This window comes from Ailuropoda melanoleuca, chromosome 12 (assembly GCF_002007445.2).
Source record: "Ailuropoda melanoleuca isolate Jingjing chromosome 12, ASM200744v2, whole genome shotgun sequence".
Classification (NCBI taxonomy): Eukaryota; Metazoa; Chordata; class Mammalia; order Carnivora; family Ursidae; genus Ailuropoda; species Ailuropoda melanoleuca.
Window position 1 is genome coordinate 17,439,673 of NC_048229.1, and position 26,016 is coordinate 17,465,688.

At 49.5% G+C, this 26,016-nt stretch overlaps 1 protein-coding gene across 2 annotated transcripts; it reads right to left on the reverse strand.

The window, feature by feature from the left end:
- Nucleotides 1-426: 426 nt before the first annotated feature.
- Nucleotides 427-25,993, reverse strand: KCTD10 (potassium channel tetramerization domain containing 10). Of its 2 annotated transcripts, none has more exons than XM_034637972.1 (7): nucleotides 25,850-25,993; nucleotides 19,725-19,938; nucleotides 10,986-11,155; nucleotides 7,929-8,015; nucleotides 7,562-7,614; nucleotides 6,294-6,489; nucleotides 427-2,234 (listed from the first exon to the last, which is right to left on the reverse strand). In XM_034637972.1, exons 1-7 carry the CDS (start codon nucleotides 25,850-25,852, stop codon nucleotides 2,010-2,012), a joined length of 948 nt encoding a protein of 315 aa, XP_034493863.1. In that variant the 5' UTR covers nucleotides 25,853-25,993; the 3' UTR covers nucleotides 427-2,009. The 2 variants fall into 2 exon arrangements, with proteins under 2 accessions (XP_034493863.1, XP_034493862.1); XM_034637971.1 differs by having other exon boundaries at nucleotides 7,929-8,018.
- Between the last annotated feature and the right edge of the window lie 23 nt (nucleotides 25,994-26,016).

Genomic DNA, 26,016 nt, shown 5'->3' on the forward strand with positions numbered 1-26,016 from the left:
TGGAATGTTTCAGGAACCTGTTCAGATCCCAGGAAAGCAAAGACTCAAAACTGCAAGTGCAAAGTCAAGGACAAGTGGAAAGACTGCCTGAAACATTAGCTCATACTGTGTAGAAGCCCAAACGAATCCGATTGTTCCGCACACTTACTCTCACAGAAGTATTTAAAAACAATTCATATGATGGCTTTTCCATTCCTACAGAAAACATCAGAACCGACATTCACTTTAACTTTCTAAAAAAGTTCAACCCAAACGTCAGGGTTGGTGTTTAAAACTGAAACGGTATATAAAATATTTACGAAACAGTATTGAAGTCCCCCTTTCCTCAGCGCTTAATAAAACCCGAATGGCCTGATATGAAAGTTCCCCACACAACAGTTTAAAAGTCATCGACCCCCATACGTGATTTTTTAGGTTCGGTCAAGATTGTTTTAAAGTTTTATTGTAGGCTTTGCTGCTGGATACAAAATAAAGGTATACAACTGTCCCAAGAAGGGCAGTATGTACAAAGCCTAAGCTGTAAAAACCATTTTAAAATATAAACTCGTTTTTTGGAATACACTGTGTCAAAGGCTGCCCACTTAACCAATACCTTTGGTATAAAACAGTAACATTTCCCTTGAACAAATCCCATCCATTACCTTACACACGTTCAGATCTCCTTGTAACTACTCTACCTAGTCTAGTCGCGACCAGCCACATCAGTCACCACTCACTTCTGTCCCTTCACAGGCGCAGAGGAGACTGGGAGGTAGGTAACCGAGAATGTCCACCCTACACGAGCACCGTGCGGACAGCCGGGTTCCAGCGCGGGCCCCCTGCGCCCCACAAGCACACATCCTCATCTACAGTCACACACGTCCCTTAAACATGAACATAAACACTTAACTGGACCCCAAAGGAGCTTCACATCCTCTAACTCTGCTTGCTGTGGCCACTCCACACCGTGTAAAAATCCGAGGCAAAGACACAAAGGGGATCTCCAGGTGACAGCTGCGTAGGGCAGGAGAGCTGCCTGCCCCGAGACTGCTGGTGTGAATGGGCTTCCTGCCTGGATGCCAGGCTGGGGGGACAGAGGCCAGGCCATGTCCACATTCTAAGCAAAAGGCAGGGCTTCTGCTTGAGACAGGAAACCCAGCTTAACAGGGAAGAAGTGTAAGAAAGACTGGAGCCCGGGAAATGGCAGTTTGTGAGCTCCGCCCACAACCAAGCCATGAGGCCTTTGCTGAACGGAGCTAGTCGACAAGGGGGGGGGCAAGTGGAAGGCGCAGGAGGTGGGGAAGGAACCAGGAACAGAGGGGTGCACTCCCTGCCGGGGCCAGCTCTGCCCTTGGCCAGGCATGTGGGGTCCCAACAGGCCTGCCCCTCAAACAGATCTGGGCACCCAGAGCTACGCTAGAACAGTCAGAGGCACGCAGCTCATCAGTCCTATCTTCCGTGCCACACACTGCACTCATCTACCTATAAGCTGGAGGGGAGAAATCCCGGGGCAGAACGGACTTCCAGCGAAGTCCGGGAGACGGCCCGGTCTAAAGCACGGGAACGCAGCCAGAGTGCTGGGCCGGAGATTAGGAAACAGGGAGCTCAGAGAAACTTCTGATGGCCACCAACTGCAGGATCCCTCTCAGAGCGTCCGACTGAACCCCAAGGGAATGCTGCCCCAAAGCCCAAATAGGTAGTCAGCACCCACCAAAATAAATACTGCAAACAAAATTTCTCATGTTCACTTCATACCCACTCATACTTTTCTCCGAGAACCAAGAAAGCCTGGCTCCAAGGATTCCCCGATCCCCATGGAAGGGGGAGTGCTTGGACACCGCTTGCTCAAGAACAGGGGTGTATTCACCTGGGGAAAGACAGTCACCTGGTCGAGAAATATCAAAATAATCATCTGGCTTGTTACAAAAGTATCTCCAGACTCCCGGGGAAGTGGAAGGCGCCCAGAAGCTGGCAGGAACCGGAGTGAACAGCAGGGGAGGAGGGTGGAGGAGGGCAGCTCGCTCTCTTGCTCACTGGTGGAGGTGGGCGCGGTCGTCCGGCCGCTTGATGTGAATCCGCCGCACACGCTCGATCCGCTCCCGCTCTCGCTCCTCGTCTTCATCCAGGTGGTGGGAGCGTCCCGCCGCCCCGCCTGTGGCCTCCAGAAGTGCGTTGTCAGGTCCTCGGCCGTCCTGGGCCTCGTACAACAAAATATTGAGGGTCTCCTCATAAATCCGGGCCTCTGGGAACTCTACCTGCATTCCCACAGAACACAAGGCAGGGGGGTTAGCATCACACGCCGCCCCCCCACCTCTACCTCTGCTGCCACCTGGTACTTCTGGGCAGGGCCGCTGGCTCAAGCCCCTGGGATTCCTTTTTAGACTGCCTTATTAGTTTTACAGTAGCTTTTCTTTTTTATAGGCAATACTTACACATGGTGCTTACACTAACAAAAGGGATACAGTACATATAAAAGTAGGACCATACACATATATTCACACACTTTACAATCCACAAAAGGTGGCCCATCACACACTCCTCTGCACCTCTTGCTTTCCCCTAACTTGGGAGATCCTTCCATAGCAGGGAATTACAACAATGTAACAATACAATTAACCAATGAGGTCCTTTCCAGTAGGTTCCTACTAATAACAGATCTGCACCCTCGGAGCTGCTCCACACCCTCGAGCAGCCTTTAAAGCAGCCCCACTGTTTGAACAGGGAGCAGCTGAAAAGGACCTGCCCCCTAGTGCTTGGTAAAGCTCTGTGTCTGCTGCTTGCCCTTTGGGGGTTAAAGCACTGAATTGAAGGGAGACTGCCCAAGTGGGCCCCTGGCACTTGATTCACAGAGGAGACTTTGCTTTCAAGGGCAGAATTCTGAGGTTCCCAGAGGAATGGAGGCAGCACGCTCTCCTCTGTCTTTCCCACTGAGGCCACAAAACCAGGAGAGAGAATGTGCAGCGGGTGAGGACTGAGAGACATAAATTGTGGCAGATGGAGTGGGGAAAAGACCAGAGTTTGGAATAACACCTGAGCAGCAGAGTTTACTGCCTGGAGGGAGGTCAGTGCAGCCTGCACCCCAGACTGAGCATCACTCAGGGGGGCCACCAGAGTCTTCTAACACCTAGACAGAGTTCCCGGTTTTCCTTCCTTCCTTTTTTCCTTTCTCCATTCTCTTGCACCCCCATCCCCCAAAATCTTGTGGCAGCAATAGCTGGAGCCTGGGGGAGTCAAAACTCTGAAACCTTCCTTTCTGATGAGGAGAGCTGTGGTCCCATCAGGGTGGAGCGAACCCCTGCTGTTTTTCTCTCCCTTCTTCATGCCGCTCGGCTCTGGGTACAGGTCCAGTCATGGGCAGTGTGTGGCAGTGTGGGGACCTGTAGCCTCTGCTTTCTGGCCAGATGACTGAAAAGGGGAGCCCCAGGGAAGCAGGAAGCACCAAAAGATGGAAGGAGGGATGCTTGGGAAAGCAGCTTCTCGGGCTTGTGCGTGGACTCCTGTGCTCGAGCCCGGCTGTCAACCTGGCCCTCAAGAGCATGCACAGAACTGAGCAACGGGGCAGACCTCTGCCCGGGACACAGACCCGCCCTCGGTGCGGCCCAGAGCTGACGGCTTTGACACCTGGGCTGTTACTGGCACTGAGGCCCGGTGCTGCTTGCAACTTGTGGCCTGAACCCAACTGGGTCAACTGCCGGCTAGAACAGAAAAAAAAATCAATGTTCTTGTTAGGATTTAAACAAGACCTAGAGCCCTGTAACACTTGGAATATCCAGATACAATCTGAAAGTTCCTGGCATAATGAAGAACCAGAATAATCTCAACTCCCGAGGGAAAACACAATCAACAGATACCAATGCCAAGTCCAAGATGACCCAAGATGTTGGAATTATCTGACAGACTTCAAACAGCTGTTTTAAAAATGTCGCAATAAGGAAGGGCAAACTTTCTTAAAGCAAATACAAACACAGGAAGTCTCAGCAAGGAGACAAAACATAGAAGAAAAAAAATGAAAACTGTATGACTGAAAAATATAGTAACCAAGACCAACACAAAAACAAAAAAAAATCCAATTCACTGGCAGGGTTCAAGATCAGAATGGAGAAAACAGAGAAGAGTTCGGGAACTTTAAGACAGAGCAGAAGAGGTGGTATCATTGAGCAACAGAACAAAGACCAATAAAGGGCGCAGTTCTGTGCTCTATTATCACCAGTTCCCGGTGAGTCAGAATCAAAAACCAAACGGACAACATGTGTATTACATATCTACTCAAGCCTTACTTTCAGCAAGCCATACCCTTAAGAATTAGCAGAGCACCTGGAATGTTGTACCAAGAAAGACAACGCTACAAAAAACCCCCAACAGGAACATCCGCCCAGTTACTTGAAACAAGTGTCGGCTCCAAAGCGTGGCTCTTGAAAGTGTGGGCCCCAAGCAGGCACCTGCTCCTGTAGGGACAGCCATTCCCTGATGCGAACCCCCTGGAAAGCCAGTCACATGCTTCCCCTGGAGCAAGGAAGAAGCCCTTGGGGACAGGACGGCAGAGCCAAGGGAGCCGTGGCTAGGGGCCGTGGCCTGCCACCCTGGGCCCTGCCTCTAGCCAGTTTCAAAAACAAAAGCACAGGCTCACTCTGGAACCTAGGGGCTCATCTACAAATGGCTGGGATCAGATCACGTGGTCTCTGAATCCTTTGCTCCCTATTAAACTCCGAAAATGTAAAGTCAGTATTTTAAAGCTTAATCAATATGATTATCCTGTTAATATCCAAGAACAAAGGCAACCCGTATATATAACAAAACCAAACTGACAAGATGGGGAAGCTAGTTATAGGCAGAATTCACAGCCCTAAAAAAGTTCACAGGAGAAAACAACGTGGGTCTTGCTAACGTGGAAAAGGGAAGCAAGTGATTCTGATCTCCCTGCAATCTTTGAAAGAAAAGATTTTTCTTTTTAAAAGTCTTTAAGGGGCACCTTGGTGGCTCAGTTGGTTAGGCGGCTGCCTTTGGCTCAGGTCATGATCTCAGGGTCCTGGGATCGAGTCCTGCATCGGGCTCCCTACTTTGCAGGGAGCCTGCCCCACTCTCTCTGTCTCGTGAATAAATAAAATCTTTAAAAAAAAGTAAAAAAATAAGCCTTTAAAAAAATGCTTAGAACTCCAGTTTCTACTTCGTGGTCCCTCATTTGCCTTTTCTTCTGAGGCCAGCTCTAGAATCACAGAGAACTGTGTGCTCCTGGAGTCACAGTGACCATGGTAGCCTGACTGGATGATCTACAGATTTGTGCATGAAAACCTGCTCAGCAGACCCACCGCATGCCCCTGGTAATCAGGGTTCCCTTAGCAAGGCTCAGAAGGAAGGGACAGTATATCGTAGAATTTTTTTTTTTTTTTTAAAGAGGAAGAAAACCGAGTTGCATAGCCCAAGAAGGGCAAGCAAGCAGAAGACCTGAAGGGAGTCAAGTTCAATTAAGGGCAGACCAGATCTCCAACAGCATCCTGTGGCACAATCTAGTTTCACAGAATGGCGCAGTGACAGAGGTCAAGTCTACCAGTTTAGAGAAGATGATGCAGGAGTGTCCACAGAGTCCAGATCTGTCAGGAAGTCATGTGCTCAGAAGGAAGCCAACAAGCCTGGGAGCCAAGGAATGCCCAGCAGGCCCATTGAGGGCAGAGGGCCACTCTAGGTCAGTGGGTCAGAGGAGGACAGACAGATGGCAGTAAGTCATAGGTCATGACTAGAAAGCCAAGGTCAAGCTCTTAAGGGTAGCATGGTCCCTCTGATGACTGAGATGGGATGAGGCCGTGCTGGCGGGAAATGGTGGTACGTGGAGAGTGAGGAACAGCACAGGCCATGTGCCGTTACTGACAGGAGACAATGCTGGTGGCCCAGTGACAGCAGTATGAGGGTACATCTCAATCGACTTTTTTTTTTAAAGGTTTTGTTTTTAAGTAACCTCTACACCCAACATGGGGCTCAAACTCACAACCTAGAGATCAGGAGTTGCACCCTCTACCGACTGAGCCAGCCAGGCGCCGCTCTGAATCAACATTTATGGCAAAGGGACTGAGGTGCCATAGGACGGTCCCTGTCTGCCAACAGTCAGAAAGGAAATGCCATTCTGTTTCTCCAAGACCTACATGTGACTCTCTCCAGGGCCCTGAAGATACTGAGCATTTTTACAAAGAACAATCATGCGTCAAGGAAAGCATTTTTAAAGCCTGACCCTCTTTAAGTTTGTTTTGCTCAAGGAGAAAGGGAAGCGGTACAAGTATGTATCTCAGACTAGCCACCCGGAGCCGCCCCCTCGGAGCTCTTACCTTGGTCTGTTTCTTCTCAGTGGCATAGACAATGGAGGTGCAGCAGACCTCGGCAATCTTGCGGCCCTGACCGTAAAAGGACCAGCAGCAGATTTCGTCCCCAATGACATCCTTTATGAACAGGACCCTTCCATTAAAGCGCAGAGAGAGCTTATCAAAGAGCTCAATGTTTTTCAACATATTATCATCAGAATTGCTGCAAAAGAGCATTTGAGAAGGTGAATACCGACTGGCTCTAACTGCAGGTGTCTCCACATCACACACTAGGGCGGCCGCTCTGCCAGGCTCCGCTGCGGCCAGGGAGGAATTGTGAATGATTCGGGGCCTGCTGGCATAGGCACCAGGTCTGGAGCATGGAGTGGGCCTCTTGAGCCCCAGGGGTGGCAGAATGCAACTGTCCAAGGGAGACTTTTCATCTTGGGTCCATTTATGGGTCTTGAGGAACCTCATTAAACCCCCTACAGCTGAGACCACATGGTACCAAGAGGCAGAAGACATTCTAGAAATCTGTATATATTGCTGGTGGAAATGTAAAATGGAGCAGCATCTTTGGAAAAACAGTTTGGCAGGTCTAATGACTAAAACCACAGTTAGCACTGGACACACCAATTCTACTCCTAGGTACCCCCAAGAGAAATTAAAACCTTCGTTTTTATTGTAAATAAATGCGCATACGAATGTTCGCAGCAGTAGACCCCAACAACGGCCCCAAAGTGGAAACAACCCTGACTGTGCACCCACTGATGAATGGATCAACAAAATGCAGTAAAGATCCATACGACGGGATATTATTCAGCCATAAAAGGAGATGAGGTATTGATACACATGCCACAACAAGGATGAACCCTGACAACATGACGCTAAGTGAAAGAAGCCAGTCATAAAAGGCCATGTATTGTATGAGTCCATCTCTATGACACGTCCAGTAGGCAGAGGGCAGTGTTTGCCAAGGGTTGGGGGGACGGGGAGGGGGAGCGGCTGGAGGGGAATGAAAAGTGACTGCTAATTGGTTTCTTTTGAGGTGATGAAAGTGTTCACAAAGTAGGCACGTGGTGATAGCTGAGCAACTCTGTAAATATACTAAAACCCACTGACTTATATACTTTCAAAAGGGCAGCCTTCATGGTATGTGTGAATTCAACCTTTTATCTTTCATCTGCCTCCCTGGGCATCCTCGAGGTGCAGAGGGCAGGTAGGTGCTGGGCCTGGCCCGCATGAGCGGAAGCTCTCCTAGCCAGCGGGGATGGCTCTTCTCGCTGCCACCTTACCTGGTATACGAGTATTTGTTGTTACTTCTGTTGTACAGCAGCTTCACGGCCGGCTGAGGGTGGTTATAAAAAAGAAAGAGTCACTTCGAGTGGAGGTACCGTGGGCTTCCCACGGGGCTGGGCTCTGCCACCGTGTCAGGGTGGCAGCGGGGCAGAGCTGGCAGAATGCGGGAGGGGGTGAGCAGGGGCGGAGAGTGAGACGGCAGGACCCACAGCTGGGGCGGGGGGGGGGACACAAGATGAGCTGCAGGTCCCCACTCTGCACTCCTCCTTGGGCCTTGCTCAGGCACTTCTACAGGTTCCTACTTCAAACCGTACTCACCACGCGAGTAGCTAAAGAAACGTCACAAGGGTGCCTCCAGCATACCTTATTTGAAGTCGCTATAAGTTTCTGCTCTTCCTTGGACGAGGTGATGACAGGAACTTTGCAGAAAGGCTCGTAAGTATCTTTGTTCTGCTGGAACAAAACATGCTTTCAGCCTAGGAGGCCTGCCCAGCATCGGATTATTTAAGCTAGCGTGCCGGGCAAAGACAGGGCTCTGGCGAGGGAAGATGGGGCTGCCAGCGCTGGGAAGAGAGGAGGATTCTTACCACCAGTTATTACGGTGGGGGACAGCTAAGAGTCGAGTTCTCCAGTAAGTCTGCCCTTTGGCCAGGGCGCTCAGGAAATCCTAACAACAAGGACACACTTCCACAGCCCAGGGAGTCACTTCAAAATATACTCTAAACATGGCAGATGAAATATGATCGTATCGAAGCACCCCATGGCAACAACTGTAGAGGAACTTAAAGAGTTTAAGCCTATAAGGAGAAAAAGAACGGGAGAAGTGAGGTCTACGGACAACAGATGTCGAAAATCTGAGGCTGGGAAGCAGATGAGGGATAACTAAGTGGAAAGAGAAAGCCGAAACTTAAGACGGCAGATGGGAAGGAATCCTGGCAGTTTTCAAAGAACAGTTCAGAAGGCTGGTGGGCAAAGGGCAAGAGTAGAAGAGGACTGCTAGCCAGTCAGAGGCAGCACCCGTGAGACCCCCCATCCCCGCCGCCACAATCCCCTTCCCCTGGCAGAAGAAAGATCTACTTTCCTAGAGTGGCTTGTACAGATAAGGACAGCGCTGAGCTGCCCTTCTGAAAACAGGGGATTAAGTGAATGGTCCATGCACTAAATGGTGAGCCCCAGCTCCCAGCCCCTTCTCTTACTCAGATCCCAGAAGGCAGCCAGTCAAGCTTATCCCCACCAGGCAAGAGAGTGAAGGATTCCTCCACGGGGATCTGATCTATCCAGGAAAATGCTTACAGACCGACACTGGGGGTCCCACTGAAAGAGCCTTATCACCTACCACTAATGGCCCACTGGACAACAAGGCTCACCCACACACATACAGCTTTCCAGAACCTTACTCCTGAATTTTAACAGACCAAAAATCCTCAGATTGTATGTGGAAAGCCTCTCAACTATAAGACTGAAACCAAAATAAAGAGGAAAAGGGAATGAGTCATGACAAGGGCATCAGAAAGAAAACTTCGAGAGAGGGGAGGGCAGATACTGAATCCTATGAAACAAGAGCAGTGTTCTATATAAAAAAGAACACTCAGAGAACGTAAAAAGGCTCTTGGAAATTAGAAATATGATAGAAACGCAAAGTTCAGAAGAAGGGTTGAGAAGATAAAACTGAAGAAAACCTCTGAGAAAGTAGAAGAGGAAGATAAAATCAACAGAAACTGAGAGGAGATCAGTCCTGGAGGTTCAATCTTAGACTAACAGAAACCACAGAAAGGCAACCCACAGAGCTTGTCTCTAAAACAAAGAAGAAACAGAGATTCACTGGTGTGTCTGAACACACTAATAGGAGATTGACCTTTCTAACCATTCAGGGATGAATTAGGGCTATGCACTTAAAAAACCAAACAAACAACGAGGTAATCACTCACTCTGGCAAATTGAAAAGCTGCACAATAAAGGAAATTTTCACTGTATACTCTGACTCCACTGTTAACAATATTTAGACATCACAATGTAAACCCCGAATGCCAATTTAACCAAAGTGGTGGTGAACGCTACATTGGGAAGAGAGGAGAAGGAACATGTGTACATGTTTGGTAGTTGTTGGAGGTGGTGGTGGTGGTAGTGCGTGAGCAAAATTTTAATTTTCTATACACCAGTACATCATGTTGAAAACTGCAATGTCAATAAATATCAGTATAAGAAATATGAAAGTAAACAGAACCGTTGAAAGAATTAACAGATGAGAGGCGCCTAGATGGCTCAGATGGTTAAGTGTCCAACTCTTGATTTCGACTTAGATCATGATCTCAGGGTTGTGAGATCGAGCCCCACACCGTGCTCTGCACTCAGCGTGGAGTCGGCTTGCGATTCTCCCTCTCCTTCACCCACCCCCCCAAAGTAATAAATAAAATCTAAAAAAAAGAAAAAAAAAAAAAGAAAAGAAAAAAAAAGAACAGAGCAGAAAAGTATGATGTACATATATTAACAAACAAAAACAAAATAAAAATACTAAAGAAAAGGCTATCGCATTCAGTTAGGGGTGCCTGGGTGGCTCAGGGCGTGATCCCAGGGTCCTGGGATCGAACCCCACATCGGGCTCCCTGCTCCACTGGGAGCCTGCTTCCTCCTCTCCCACTCCCCCTGCTTGTGTTCCCTCTCTCGCTGGCTGTCTCTCTCTCTCTGTCAAATAAATAAATAAAATCTTAAAAAAAAAAAAAGGGCTATAGCATTCAGTTAGATTTACAATGAGTTCAGACTCTTGGAGTAGAGGTGGTATGTGGAAACAACAGTTCCTTAAGGAGCTAGGCAGTAAGGATACTGCTCCACAGGAGGACCAGACATGTGGCTGAGGGAGGCACAAACAAGAGCCTCATATATACGGATCCGATTCCTATGAAAACCTGAAGGGACTCAGGATTCTCTGCCATGTCGGAACTTTGCTTGATATAAATGGGCGCTGACTATGTCCAGAAGCATTTTGGTTTTACAGGGATTTTGCTATCACCAGACTTGACCCCAATGGTCCTTCCCCAGGTCCAGCTGAGGAGTGAGGGGTGTCTGAGTCCGCAGAGATTATATGAGGCTCCCAACAATGACTGGTGGGGTGATAATAAGTCCCGAGATGCGTCTAGAAAACTGATTAGGTTTTATACCCCAAACTGAAGGGTTTCAATGTACATAGGAGATGACCCAACACCATATGGCAACTGAAAGCCAGAGGGTAGTTAGGTGGCCTAAGCATTACAGGGAAGCCTCTAAGGGGTCACTGACCAAAGGAGAGAGAAGCTCCAGGGTTACTTGTGAACTCGCACATCTCAGTGAGGAAAGAACTGCCCCCACTTTATTGAGGAGGAAAATGAAGAAAGCAGGTGGGCCTGGTACCTCCCCACTCATATGGGGAAAAACGGTGATACCTACTTGTAAGGCTGCCTGGCACTCCTCCACCAGGCCCTGGACCAGGTAGTACTTGGCTTCTGCCAGCAGCTCCTCAATCTCCCGGCGGCTCTCGGGCAAGGGGACCGCCCCGTCACGAAGGTAGTTGAGTATCGTACCAAAGTGTTTCCCACACCGGTCAATAAGGATCCAGCCTGCAGAGGGAGGAGGAGGAAGGGCGGGCCTAGTTACATGGGCACGCGTCTCCTGGTAGGTGCTGAGGACACATGGGGTATCTCTTGGCTCCCTCCACCTCCTAGGGAAGAGCAGGACGACAGAGGGGGCAGCAGCCCCACCTGCCTAGCTGTCAGCGAAGGGCTGACAAAGCCCTGCCTGGGAAGCACTGCAATGATCTGAGGCCCTGCTGGCCGGAGACAACCACAACCACGGACTCTTTTGGTCTCAGGCTCTTCTGGATGCCAGGATCTCTGGGGCCTAAAAGCACGTTTCTAAAGTATCCTCAAAAATCCCTTAGCCATCCTGAGAGTGAACTATACTTGGATAAAATGGGTCCATATGACTACACCTCAACGACAGGGGAAAAGCCTGAGGTTAAAAATATCTACTCTCCCTCTTTCCACGATGTTTTCAAATTTCCAAATAATAGAGCCATTTCTAAGGAAGAAGACTGCAACCTCTGGCTCCCAAGGGGGATCCCCTATACTCACCACCACCACCTCCAGATGTTCCTTAACTGCCCCAAATAAGCACTTATTGGCCAGTGACAGTGACTGGCGAGAAGAGGGTGAATCAGACCTTGCCTCAGGCAGTTCCGTCTAGCATGGGGAGATGGAACTTGCTTGCATTAACTATGGGAGAATGTACCAACTGCTGACCAGAACCAGGCACAGTGAGACATTCTTGGGGGTGGGGGCCAGGAAGCCAAGCCCTTCAGCTTCTGGATGACCTCTCCAATCTGGGGATCGGCCTGCTATACCTCCACTAGGGATCCCCAGGTTTTCACAATTCCTCTTCAGAAATGCAAACATCTGAAGGGGGGGGTGTTACTTGCAGGAAGAAACAATGCTGAAGCCTGGGAAGTGGACGGACCAAAAGGAGAGGTAGAGATGAAGCAAAGACCTGGTATGTCCTGACAGAGGACAGGTGGCTCAGAAAGAAGCCAGGTTGTAGAGAAGTCCCCCCCAGGCCAGCAGGGCAACCCCAGCAAGGGGCTTCCCCAGGTTTCCTGTCCCCCATTACAAGTGAGAGGACAACAAGGCACAGGGCAGTTAGGTTTAAACAAGAATTCGTAGTTTTACGCCCCACTTTCCTCAACCGTTGCTCAGTTTGGGAGAAGGGGCCCACACTTCCACTCCTAACACCATGGCACCCTGCCCTAAGTCTTCCGTAGACCCCCAGCCCTGGCTCAGGCACAAAAGCCAAGAGCAGCAAAGATACTTCTTTCATATCCAGAGTCACAAGTCCACCCACTGTCCCCTTCCCAAATCCAGCCCTGCCAAGTATGCTCTCAGGGCTAGAGGGTGTGATATTTATTTGGTATTTGCAATAATCCCTAGGAGAGTTTTGTAAGAAGGCCATTTCCATACTCCCGTCCCACAAACTCCTCAGCCCACGGCCCCTGGACCTTTGGTTAAAGGTCTGGTCTTGTCTCTCCAGAAGCTTCTGCTTGGTACTTCCCCACTGCTACGAATTCCTGAATACGAAAGGAAGAATAATTCCCGGTGTGGCAAACACAACGCAAACGTGTGTCCTGGAGTCAAACGCTGGTTTCAAGAAAGGAAGAGGCCTTCACAGGCGTGGTAAATCACATCACCCTGACAGTAACTGCTGGACCTCACTCCACGCTTTTTTCTACCTTCGAGACAATAAAGTACAGACGCGGTATCTGCCACGCAACTCAGGTGCCTACAGGGGCCTGCAGCAAGCAGCATAAATGAGTGTAGGGGGGCCTGGGCCCAGAGGCTGACCAGAGAGCACGTGCCCTGCCCCCTGGGGACAGGAGACAGGGAGGCTCTTCTCACTCCAGCCAAGAACAGCCAGGCAGGAATGTGGGCTGAGGGCTGCATGAGCCTCTGATATTCCAGAGAAGCCAGAAATGCAGGTTTCTCTGTGAAACCTCCTGATTTTTAAACAATGGTAAACCAAGCGGTCACGAATCCAGTCTAGGGCAAAGAAAGCCTATTTGCAGGCTGCACTGGGCCTCCAGGCCAGCATTTTTCGACCTCTCTGCTGCTCTGGATCAAGGGCTTTCCTGCTGATGAGTGGACAAGGTGTGGAAGAACCACATGATCTTCCTAACAGTTCTTTTGGAAGTGAAGTCCCCTGCACTGTCTGCAGATGACCACAGAGCCTCAGAGAGTTTTCGGAACATTCCCAAGTCAGGCAGGCAGGACTAGACCACGAAAGGCTGGTAAGATAACTCACAAGAAAGCTCCTTCCACCAGAACTGAGAAGACGAATAGAGCCTCAGTCTTCAAAGAACTGGCAACCCATTTAACTCAGCAACTCTGGGAAGAACATGTCCACGCTCTGCCTTTGGTGTGTGGGCAACTTGGCTACTCAGCACGAGCAGGGCCCTGACATTAATTATCCAAGTGACAGTCCAGAGTTTCCATAAACTAACAGGCAGACCGTGACATTGGGCTCTAGCCCAAGAATGCCGTCAAGAAATGCTTGTGGTGAAGGAATCATACTTTGGACAAATAAGGGCAAAGGAGGCAGGCGCGCGCGCCATGAGGTTTCAATTAGCATCTTGATTTTTAAATATTTTAGTTGCTTTCAAAGCCGGAATCTACCCCTTTGAAAAAGCTCCAATGCCTCGCGTGTAAAAAGCAAATGGAAGTCAAGCAGTGCCTTGCTTTGGGGGAGTCTGCCCAGCTGCCATGGAGCACGCAGGCTATTTCCGAAGGCTGCACCCGTCAGGGCGGCCCAGCAGTCCATCCCGCAAGGCTGCAGAGCAGACAGGCCCAGACCGGGAGGCTCAGGAATGGTTTCGGAGATGCAACACAGCCCAGGGTTAAGAGCAAGGGCCTGTGCTGGAAATCCAGCTCTGCCACCTACTAGCTGGATGACATGGGTGTCACAGCAAATCTCTCTGTCCACCAGTCTCCTCTCCTAAAACTGGCAGCCCTCAGGGCATGGTGAAAGAATGCACGGGGAAACACACAGCACAGTGCTGGGTCTATTGGCAGCACTCACATGAGGTGTTTGACAATAAGCCCTTCCCGCATCTCTTCATCATCACTGGAGAACAGAGGGGCAGCAGTGTCCAGAGCGGGCACATTCCGGCCCTCAGGAGAGTCTCAGTGGCTTTCAGGGTACCCTGGAAAAGGCTTCTCTCAGGACCGGGGCCTGGGTGACAAGGCCTGCCCCCTCCCAACCCCGCCAGCACACCCTGAACTTCTCCTCTCTCCTTTCCCTAGCCCCACCTCCAGGGGCGGGGGGGGGGGAATGGGGGGGGCACCGGGGACAGGGGACCTTCACTGACCTCTCCTTAGCATCCTAAGGTTTTAATACTCTGTTTCTGTGGTTCCCAAACTTGCCTGTTGGTAAGTCACCTGAGGTACTTGTTTCAGATTCCGGAAGGCTGCCTCATTCCCGAATCAGAAGGTCTGGGGCAGGGCTTCTCAGCCTCAGCACTACTGACACTTTGGACCATACGATTCTTTGTTATGGAGGGGCTGTTCTGTGCACTGCGGGGTATTCAGCTGCACCCCTGGCCACTACCCACTAGGTGCCAGGGGCATTCCCACCCCCAAGCTGTGACAACCAGAAAGGTCTCTGGACACTGCCCAATGTCCCCTGGAGGTCAAAATCATCCCTGGTTGAGCACCAGTGAGGTAGATCGAAGACCTAAATGTAAAAAAACCAACATAAAAACTCTGAGATATCAAAAAAGAAAACACCATTTAAAAAGCTGTAACAAGAGGCGCCTGGGTGGCATAGTCGTTGGGCATCTGCCTTTGGCTCGGGGCGTGATCCCAGAGCTCTGGGATCGAGCCCCACATCAGGCTTCTCCGCTAGGACCCTGCTTCTTTTTCTCCCACTCCCCTTGTTTGTGTTCCCTCTCTTGCTGGCTGTCTCTGTCAAATAAATAAATAAAATCTTAAAAAAAAAAAAAAAGCTGTAACAAGTCAGACTCAGAGAAAATATCTGTAACATAAAATCACAAAGAAATGGATCCAGAACACTTTTATAAAGCAGTAAGAAAAAAAAAGGAAAACGTGTCAGTAAGATGCCATTAGGCAGCTGAACAATGAAACACAAATGACAAAAAGATGCTCAATGTAGTAGAAATGAGGAAATGTTAAATAAAACCAGAGTATCAGATTGGCAATAATTAAGAGGTTTGTGCCCAGTGTTGGCACAAATTCAGACCATGGGGAATGTAAATCAGCACAACAGCTAATACCAACCAAGCCACGGATGTTTGCCGGATTCCCCTCCTGGGATTCGATTCAGGACAGACCTCCCAGGAGGGGGTAAGATCTCAACGCTGCAGCCTCTCAGGTCATTGGGTCCACAGCCTTTTCATTTACCAAAACAGAAATACGACTTTCTGTGTGTGCCATGTTGTGGCAAAAGTCAGGAAGCTCTGCCCCAGAGATGCTCACACATGCCAGGGAGTGTTCAAGAAAGGTAATGTTCCAAATGGTGAACCCTGAAGCAATTTATGGATCTGTGAACTGCAGTACATTCCCAAAATGGAACACCAGCACGAATGTCTGAACTAGACTACGTACCCTTCATGGCTCAATCTAACTAACATAATGCTAAGAAAGCAAAGCAGCTACAGACAATATATCACCCCCTATATAAGCTGGAAAACTCACCGATAATACATTGTTTAGGGACAGAAACAGTGCAGCAAAAGTAATTCACTGACAGATTCTCATCAGTGGTTTTCACCACTGGCTGCACATTAGAATCCCCTGCAGAGATCCTCAAAGTCTGGGGAAGTGGGGGGGGGGCAGGCATGAGGCTTTAGCTCCCAGCTGAGTCACTGTGCTATGGAGGTTGAAATTCACCTAGTGACCCCAAGGTCAGGCAGGTGGTTAACCTCTGGAAGGGAGAGACAAAGTAAAGAGAGGCCCCATCAGCCCAAGTAATGTTTTATTCCTTGTCTGAGTGGGGTGATGTGGAGAACAAAGGCAAAAGAAATGTAGAAAATATTAAATCTCCTTACAACTTGCAGCCCTTTGACACACTGACTTGAGAAGGGCAGAGTGACCTTCCCCCAGGAACTCAACTGCGTCATGTTAATACTTTGCTAGGGGCAAAAAGCAACCTTAGCTTGATATTAGCCTGACCTCACGGATGCTGGAAGTCTTCTTTAACATATAAAAATCCCTTTGCAAAGTTCCTTTATCTCTACCAGCCTCAAATAAATGTTGGAAATCATCCTCCAAACATAAGGCCCACTGAAATACATCTCATGCCTAAGGGTTTACTCGACAGTAGTAAATGACCTAATGCTAACAGCAGCTAGGTCCTGGAAACCTTCCTTCGAGACTACGCTATCCCTAACCCACTCCCAACTTCAAAGTATATAACCAGCTACTGCTCATGACCTCAGTGCAGCTCTTTCTGACAAGTCCTCTCCCCCACCCCATACTTTAATAAAAACCACCTTTTTTGCACCAAAGATGCCTTAAGAATTCTTTCGTGACCATTTGCTCCTCAGCCCCAACATTTCACATCAGGGGCATGAGGGAGTTTGTTTTATTAATCACATTTTAAAAGTTCTCAATGTATTCAAAATTTTACAGGAGAGTGCATTCTAATTTAAGCAGGAGACATGGAGATCTCAGGGAAACCACTAGGTACTACGGTTTTCCCACATACTACACTGATTTCCCCACTGGTTTTCAAGGTAATGTGTGCTGATAATAAAATTAATGATTCCCTTCCATATTCCCTCATTCCAGAAACACAGCAAGAGACCAGAAACCACTGTGGAGGGGGAGTGGGGGGGGGAAGCACTGTACTAAGGAACAGGGTTATGAAACAGGCAACTACAGGTGAGTACCGAGGCGGAACTCTTGTTAGGAAAGGTGTCACATCAATTCATGTGAACAAGGAGATAAGGTAAAATTGCCAGTACTGGGGAGGAGGCTGGGAAAAGCCTTCTTAGAAAAGCCATCCTTTGGGGGTAAGGTAGAACTACAGAGCACTCACCCCCAAGGCCGAGGCTGGCTACTTCTCCCCCAAGGGCTACTAAGACTGCTTGCGTTCCTCCCTCCACTTGGGACACACCCAACCCAGGCAGGCTGCAGCAGGAGTGAGCAGTCCCCACAGACTGAGTCTCCCAACTGTCCGGCACTCCATCAAGAGCTTTTTAATGTTAATGTCCTCACTTAATCCCATGACAACCCAGAAGAGCATGACCATCCATGCCTTGGAAAAGTGGAAACAGGTTCAGAGAAAAAGTCCCATTACCAGTAAGTGACAAATGAGTCTAAATCAGCCCGATGCCACATACACAGCAACAGCTCTATCAACGTTAGTTGTGACTGTTACCCTGGACCAGAGCCAGCGCCCAAACCCACACACTGCAAACTTCCCTGTTGAGGAACTGAACGCACACAGTACAAATCGTCAACAGGAAGAAGGGCTTGGAGTGCAAGAGAGAGTCCACAACCCACTGTGGGCCCCAGGTCCTCTCCCCAGAAGCAACCAGTTTCTCAGGCATCCTTCCGGGATTTCCAGAAACTCAGTGCCTTTGGAGCCCCTCTTCCTCCGCCAGCAGGACACACCGCTGCATCCGCTCGCCTCATGGAGCTGCACCTGCTGTTCTGGCCTGTTTGTGGCAAACCTCACTGCAACGCACAGACTTCCTGCCTGAAGCCTAGAGTGCAGCTGTGAGATGCGAGACATTCAGGCTAATTTGTAGACCCAAGGGTGAATCTGGGCCAACACTCAGGTGGTTACGCAGTGCGGTGTACTCACCAGGGGCCAACAGGATCGTGCTGCCTGGCAGTGTGGGCTGGAAGACCAGACACAAAGCTGGCCGTGACCCACAAGGCTGCCTCGCTCAGGCTACCTGGCCCAGGGGCTGGGCCCTCAGGGGAACCAAGGTCCGCCCTGTGTAAGAGCCAGCAAGCCCTGAGCTCAGTGGTTTTTAAGTCCCATAGCTTTCAAAAAGGATTTCTCACTTACTGAAAGGTAGCACCAGTACCACCCCTGGGAGGGTTGGGTTGGACACGCATAGGGCTGGAGCTCCAGCTCTAGTGGAGCCCTGCGAAAATGGCCAGCCGGGGTCTCAGGGCCAAAGACAGCTCTGCTTCCCCAGAGGCGGCGGGTGTCCAGGAAGCACTGGGGACAGGGCAGCCTTCAGCAGCTGTTCAGAAGCACGAGCAGGAACCCTGGTAGCATCCCCGTGTCTCTCCCACTGGGGGATACACGAGCCTGAGGACCGGCTCTTGAGGCCTTTCAAGGAGATGAGGCCCCAACCTCGTTTCCAAAGTGACTCTGCTGCTTTTCCTGAGCCCCACCAGAGACTGGGTAGGACGGAAGAAAAGCTACAACAATCCTGCGTTCTCAGATAAGGTCTGTTTCCTTCGGCAGCTGGGGTGCTATTGTCTCTGTCTCTACAAATACTCCCCAGGCGATGCTGGGTGTGGCCCCGCAGAGGGGATCCTCTCACTCATAAAAAGCGCTGTGCTTTCTGGGTGAGACACAGAAGGAAGCTCTGGGGCTCAAACCTCGTCTACCTGATGCTCAGCCAGAAACCCGAGTTTCCCGGGAAGCCCAGGGAACCAGAACCTCAAGCCCCACAGCCCGGCCTTCCCCAGGACACGGAGGGAAACACCCTAACAAGTGCACAGCTCAGGCTTCGGGTCCCCACCCCACCTACTTGTATCAAAACTTGCCTACCCTCCCAGGAACCAACGTCCCAGGTTAGCACAGCAGCCAACCTCAGACACAGGTAAGGTGCGCTTCAGCCAGGCTGTGGTCTGGCCAAGTCTTAAGCAATCTCAGGCCAAAGAAGTGAAGGATGGTGCCATCTTTAAACCTCACGTCACCTGCCCCATAAACCCAGCCAGGCAAGAACGTCCCCCTTGCCAAATGTTCTTGGCTTGTTCCAGGTGGGGAGGAAGCAGTTATGGTAAGATCACTTCGAAGAATCCTTTGCCTTTCAGGAACATGACTTTCCATGAGAAAAAGAAGACAAACATAGCACTGAATACATGCGCATCGAATAGTACGTGCCAACAGCCCCACGTAGGATCCCCAGCTACTACATAGGAAGTTGTGACTCAAGTCCAGGTCTGTGAGTCTCTGTCAGGCCCCCATCCCAGAAGGACAGGGGTCCAGAGAAAATACTCATGACTCTCTCTCGCTCAAGTTTCACTCCGAAGTCACAGAATCATCGTTGAGAACTGGCAGGGGACCAACCAGGGCAGCTAGTCCAGCCACCATTTCATGCAGCTGAGCCCTGCAGTGGCGAAGTGACTTTCTCAAAGTCACATGGCAAATCGACAACTGAGTCAAGACTACAAGTCCCTGCCCAGGGTACTCCAACTCCTTTTCACATCTCAGCTCATCTGTCACTTCCTCAGGGAAACCCTCCCTTACCACACCCCTCAGACTAGATCTGGTCTCCCGGTGACTCACTCTCAAGGCTCCCTGCACAGAGAGAACATCGAGCACAACTGGACATCTGTACCCATGTGGACGATCGTCCATGCACCACTGGCCTTCTGAACTAGCATGAAGCCCCCGACCACAAGCACGTCCCCAGAGCCTGGAGGGGGGGCTTACCTTCGCTGTCAGTGAGCACTTCCATGCGCCCGCTGAACATGGCCTTCAGCATGGTGTCCTGCTTGGTCAGCGTCTGCATGGTGGTGTAGTAGAGGGCCCCGCCCACATTCAGCTTCACGTACTTGGAGCTGGGGCTCGTGCCCTTGAAGGAAGTGGTGCGGGTAGCAGCCGCTGGCACCGCTGAGCTCACCACACTTTCTCCTGACATCTCTTCCTGCCAGTGGAGAAGACACAGGGTCACCAGAGTCACGGCACCAGGCCTGCTTTACCTCTTTCAGCCTCTAGGCTGATCTGGCCTCCATATGGGTTTTGCTTGGCCCAAGTCTATGCTGCATTTAAAACTTAAAAGATGGCTCCCAAGGTTGACAACATGGGAAAGCTCACCAAAAAAAAAAACCCAAAAAACAAAAACCAAAAAACCTTGGATTTCTGGCTTCTCTTAGAGGCCAACTGGGCCCCTAGTTGTGGCCCACCACAACTGGTGGGACCTGGGGTACTGGCTGCCCCAAACCCCATCCAGATAATCTCATATGCTGACCTCACCTGCTAACCCTACGAGCACAAGCGTACCACTAACTCCTGTATCCTGACTACTTCCTTTCTGCTGCTTCCCTATATAAGTGAACACCCTGGACGCATCCCGAAGCAGCTTCAAGTACTGCCTTGGGTCTCTGTTTCCTTATTGTCGTGCACCACTCTGAACTGCGGATGAAACAGGCCTTTATGAATCCAGTGGGATCCCAACGGCCACTCCTAATCCTTCCTGTCGGTGGGGTGGGGTGGGGTGGTGGATGTGTTTCTCAGGACTACACACAGACATTAAACACCCTTGGAAGCAAGTTATCACAAAATTAGAAACTTCCTGTACGAGTGCCGTCCCAAGCAACAAGATCTGGTGACAGTCTCCTTAATGGAACTGCCAGCTCGTGTCCAACTCAAAGAAATGGACATACCGTCTGATCTAAGCGGGCCTACGAAAGAAGACAGGCAGACATGTACTCAGCGAGAACATTTCTTTGACAGGTAAGATTCTATGGCCGGAGAAGATGTCCAAGAGCGGGCTGAATCTTTGTGACTGGGGAATAGCACAGATGAAGCGGCCCCTGACAGCCAGGACCTGGGCTGGGACCCATCTCTGGGCCTTGATGTTTCCACGCAACAGGAAAGATTCAGATAGCACGTCACCATCTGACATGGCCACTCAGCGGCGGGTAGATCAAGACACAAACAAGACTACTCCATAATTACGTCTAAACACAGACAAAAACAAGAACGTTGCCCGAAACAGAAAAAGTGACCAAACATCGCCATATCCTGACCAACGTGACTCCCTGCTGCTTTTTTACCCGCAGAGCTTTAGCCCCATTTCATTCTTCCCCACCTTCAACACAGGAATTACTGAGACCTGATCCAAGAATTAACCCTCCTTCCTGGCAGCATTCAAAACAGAACAAAGCCCCACTTCCCTGAAACCTTCCCCCAAATCACCCAAGGCAAGCCTCAATCCTCTTTCTGAGATGCTCCACGGTTCTCCCTCATTGCCACAAGGAAATAAAACCCACTTTGACCACAGGCATGCTCCTGGGGGGGGGGGTTGGCAGTGCAAAGCTTTTAAAAAACGATACCCTGGGGGTGCCTGGGTGGCTCAGTCGTTAAGCATCTGCCTTAGGCTCAGGGCGTTATCCCAGAGTCCTGGGATCAAGCCCCACATCAGGCTCCTCTGCTGGAAGCCTGCTTCTTCCTCTCCCACTCCCCCTGCTTGTGTTCCCTCTCTCGCTGGCTGTCTCTGTCAAATAAATAAATAAAATCTTTAAAACAAAAAAAAAAACGATACCCTAATCCTGAAAAAGGATTGTTTTTTAAATTCTTTATGCCTTTCTATCTTTTCAGGATCTCCCACAATTAACATGTATTACATTTATAATAGGAAAAACACAACTTATTTTTCAATGGGAGAAGGGACTAATGATGAGTGGCAACCTGTTGTCCATTGATCGGTAATAGGAGAGGCAAGGCCCAACCCTCTTGACTTCCATGCACCCAAAAGAGCAGCCTGGAAATCACTCACTGGGGGACTCCTGTCAGGGCCCTGCAGAATGGCACAGGAAGAATGGGCTCCTGGAAAGATAAGTGTTTTCTCAAGAAAGCGTTCTTGCTTCATCAAGTGAATATATCCCAAGAAGGTACGTTTTTCAAAAGCTAAAGTTTAACTCACCTGGGGTCTCTATGGCCTAACACCACAAATAAAAGCAGTAAAGAGAAAGCAGTGACCCCGCCCTTCCAACTTTCCTTTGAAGTCAGTACCCAGAAACCCTACATTAAAGGTTATCACCAAACCTTCCCTCCAGAAATAGTTTGTCCATGGGATGACAGAAGTAGCTGGGGAGAAGAGAGTTTCTCAAAACTTTGAAGACCACGGGCAGGGCAAGGAGGGCAAGGAGGCCTATGGGTGTGGGGTTTTGGTGTCTTTCAGTCAGGAAAATTGCTCCAAAATGGAAATACTTTTTAAATCACCCTTTCAAATCTAAATTTACACAAAAATATGTGTTTTTGGGAAATGGTCTAGTGTTTTTTAAGGCACCTATGAAATGAAAAAGTCACAAAATACACTTCAATGTACTTTTAACTTTCCAATACCTTTTAAAGATAATTTGCATAAAGTATATTTTAAAAGCGTGCAGTTTGAGGAGTTTTGGCCAGTATACGCATCCTTGCAGCCACCACTCTGATCAAAATAGAGAACATTTTCATGGTTCCAGAAAACCCCTCCACACCCTTTTCCCACCCCTCCGCCGCCGAAGGTACCAGTTTTCATCTCTATCGCCACACACAACATTTAAAATCCAAACAATGCTGGAACACAGCTACTGTGACTTCCAACTTGAAGATTTGGAGTGCACTTCCCAGAGTGCACTGATACTGGAGGTGGGTCAGTGGCAGAGCAAGGACATGGGCAAGTCCTGTCTGGCCTTGAGCCCATAACTTTATCAACATTCATGCTTGGAATATATAAACCTGGAACATATACATTGAGAAAGGGGCGTCCCACCCTCCCTTCTTTATCAAGTACAAAAAAAGCTTTGAAAAAAGGTGGGAGGCAATGTGTGGCTAAGGGCTTGGGTTTGGAAGTCAGACCTGAATTTAAGCGCCCAGCCCTGCCATCGATTGACCAGTTGTGGAAGCTTGGGTGAGTCATCTGAGTCTTGTCCCGTCTATCACACAGGGGCAACAGCAGTGTCTCCTTCCCAGGACTGCTGTGAGGGATGCCACACATGGCCTCTGGCTCAGAGCAGACACTCCAACATGAAACACTCACACTGTGATTATTTGAGAATGCTCTCAAAGACTCAAATTATCTTCTCTCTGAAGACCATTTCCATCTCTACGGCTACCCACCTGAATCACTAAGAGATAAAGGTAGAAACCATCCGGATCTAGCCTGAAACTCCAGAATAGAGAAAGCTCTGAACCTTTCTGGAACCCACCCTTCCAAAGGTCAGTCACCTCAATACTGCGAATAGCCCTTGGATAAAAGGTTCTGACCCCGTCCCTGAGCCCGCATGACACTGAGCTAAGGACACAAAGCAGCAGACAATAAGCCTCTCCTAGCAAATCTCTCTATGGAAGACTCCCCAGCCAATGCTACTGGGATCCTGCTTTTCCACTTGTTTCAAAGATTTGATTTCATCATTAATGAGGTTGGGGAGAGAGCAAAACTGGTTACAAGAAACAAAGATGGAATTAATACTTGAGGTACTGGTCACCAATTCTATTCAATCAGAAAAGTTTAATCCAGTTAGATCTCTCCCGAGTATCCTGTTGCAAATTCTAAACAGTAGCTCTCTCACTTAAAAAAGAAAAAAAAAACAGAAACAAACAAAAAACTGACATCAGGGTCCTATCCATGTAAATTCTGATGCTAACTGGTCTGGGGGTATGGCCTAAGCAACAGAAGTTTTTTAAACTCCCCTAGGTGATTCCAATTTGCAGCCAGATTGCAACGCCACTGCTCCAAATAGTTCTGTACACGTATTAACTTCATCATCTTGGAGAAGCTCCCAACCTCTTGTTCTATTGGCCCAGTGAATTCCTGACCGCACATAAAAATAAACTAAAGCATCATAAACAAAAGCCAGCCCCCATCTCACAGCTTCAGAGCCACAGACAGGAAGCAACTGTATACATGCTTAAAAAATAAAAATCAGCCCGAGGAGGAAAAGTGTTGACTCGAAAAGAGGCTCGTGCAAGTACAATAGAAGGAGGCACCAAATCCCTCACTTTTGGATGTTTTCTCTACAGCTCTCTGTGGAACTGTCATTCTTGTGTGCTGGGGGGAGATGTGCATGTGGAAAGTTTGATCAAAGGTCTGAGGAACCTCGACTAGTCTCAGTTCCACCACTTCCTGTGTGAGGTTCAGACAAGTGTTTTAACTGAGTCTATGAAGGTAAAGCCATAATCTTCATAATAACCTTCAGGGAATGAATGTTAAAGTACTTGGCACTTGGCCCTGTCCCTCAAACTTCCTTAAGACCAGAGGTCCCAGCCCAGGCTGGGCACTACAATCACCTGGGTGCACTTAACGGGCTTCACCCCAGGCCAATTAATCAGAATGGGGGGGGGGGGAGAACGGCAGCTCAGCAGTACTTAAAAAGCTCTTCAGGTGATCTAAGGTGCAGCCCCAGCTAAGAGCCACAGAACTAATGTGTTTCTTTAACCAGCTCGATCTAAGAGTCACTGCTTTTTGGCTAATTATAAAACTTCCCCAAACTAAGGGCATTTCTACAACTCAGGAAAGTCGGCTCTTCCATTTCAACCAAACTGCACTACATCAGTCACATAACCGTGGCATTATTTTTCATCCAAAACTTGCTTATAAGGCAGTTACTGCCACTTCCAAGTGTTCTGCTAAATTACTTTCTCTCCCGCTGTGCATCATGCAAACTATTGGCCTATTTCTCCCAGGAGTCCAGTGAAGAAGATGCTATCCTCAATCCCACTTTTTAGGGGAGAATGAAGAATCAGAACTATTAGGGTCCTCTGACTCAGGCCCCTTTCATTACATACCCCAAATCAAGATATCATGAATCTCCCCCAGGGTGTGTTAAAACAGATTGAGGGCCTGACACCAGACTGACTCAGTAGCAAATGGTACAGCTTGAAAATTTGGCCATTTCTAACAAGTTCCCAGGTGATACCAGTCTGAGAACCACTGGTTTAATGCCTCCTTCTCCTCAGGTGGTCCTTATTTTGCATAAAATGATCTAAGTCAGATACAGGTTGGCTAAGTTTTCTTCACCAGTGTCCTTGAAACTGATCTTCTCTAAAGACTGCATTTTCCAGGAAAGACAGGAGGCAAAGACGTAAAAGAGCTAGGCTGAACTTTGGTCATCTGCACCCAGGGCCAAAGGGCCATTTAAGGTACAGACCCTTAAAGGATTACGAGCAACAACCCTTCCCACAGCTGAGTGACAGCATGTGACCCATTCCAGCTCCTTAGGCGTGGCCACTTCGCACTCCAAAGGAAGTGACTAGATAGGTACCAAGGCGCCAGTTAAGGGCGCTGGACTCAGTGGTGAAGATACCCTGACCTCAGGCCAGTGGCATTCCTCTAGGCACCGGATGCATATCAGCCCTCCAGCTCCTTCTATTTCTCCCCCCATCCCCTCCGCTCGTCCTAGTGTTTAGAAGCACCTGGAAGTCTCTTCACTTCCCCGAAACCCAGAGACTGCAGTCAAAACTTCCAAAAAACCCCAAAAGCTCCGCCCCAAGGAATCCCACATCGCTCTCTCAGAACCTAACCGTTCTCTCTCGCAACACCCTCCCATCCTCACTTTCCACCCCAATGTCCACCTTCGACGACCCCTTTGTTCTCTTCACAATCACCAATCCCATTTCCAATGCGCACTCAAGACTCAGAGACACCCCTACCAACTCACCCACACACAAACCTACTCCTCTAAGCCGAAATGCTCCGCTCGCGCCCCCCCCCTCCAATCCCCTGCCTCTCCCCTTTCGCGACAGCTCATCGTAAACCCCCCTTCTCGACCCCTTCTCTCTCTATTCTACCTCTGCCGGGCTCTCCCGGCCGCCCAAAGCCCCGAGTCGGTGGGCAACGCCCTCCCTACCATGAAAAGTCGGAGGACGCCGGAGTCTCCAAAACCGGACTGAGAGAGGCAGGAAACACCCAGTTCGCGCAAGCGGGGGGCAGAGGCGGGGCCGGGGAGGGAACTTCCGCTGCCGCAGCTCGCTTCCGCCCCGCAGAGGGTGCTTTCTTAAATGGTCCGTCGTAAGC

What these genes read in the sequence shown, in the direction of transcription:
- KCTD10 (XM_034637971.1), bottom strand. An exon ending in AACAAATACTCGTATACCAG is followed by an intron (nt 6,490 to 7,561) that starts GTAAGGTGGCAG and finishes GCTCTTTTGCAG; the next exon opens with CAATTCTGATGATAATATGT. An exon ending in CTGAGAAGAAACAGACCAAG is followed by an intron (nt 2,235 to 6,293) that starts GTAAGAGCTCCG and finishes GTGGGAATGCAG; the next exon opens with GTAGAGTTCCCAGAGGCCCG.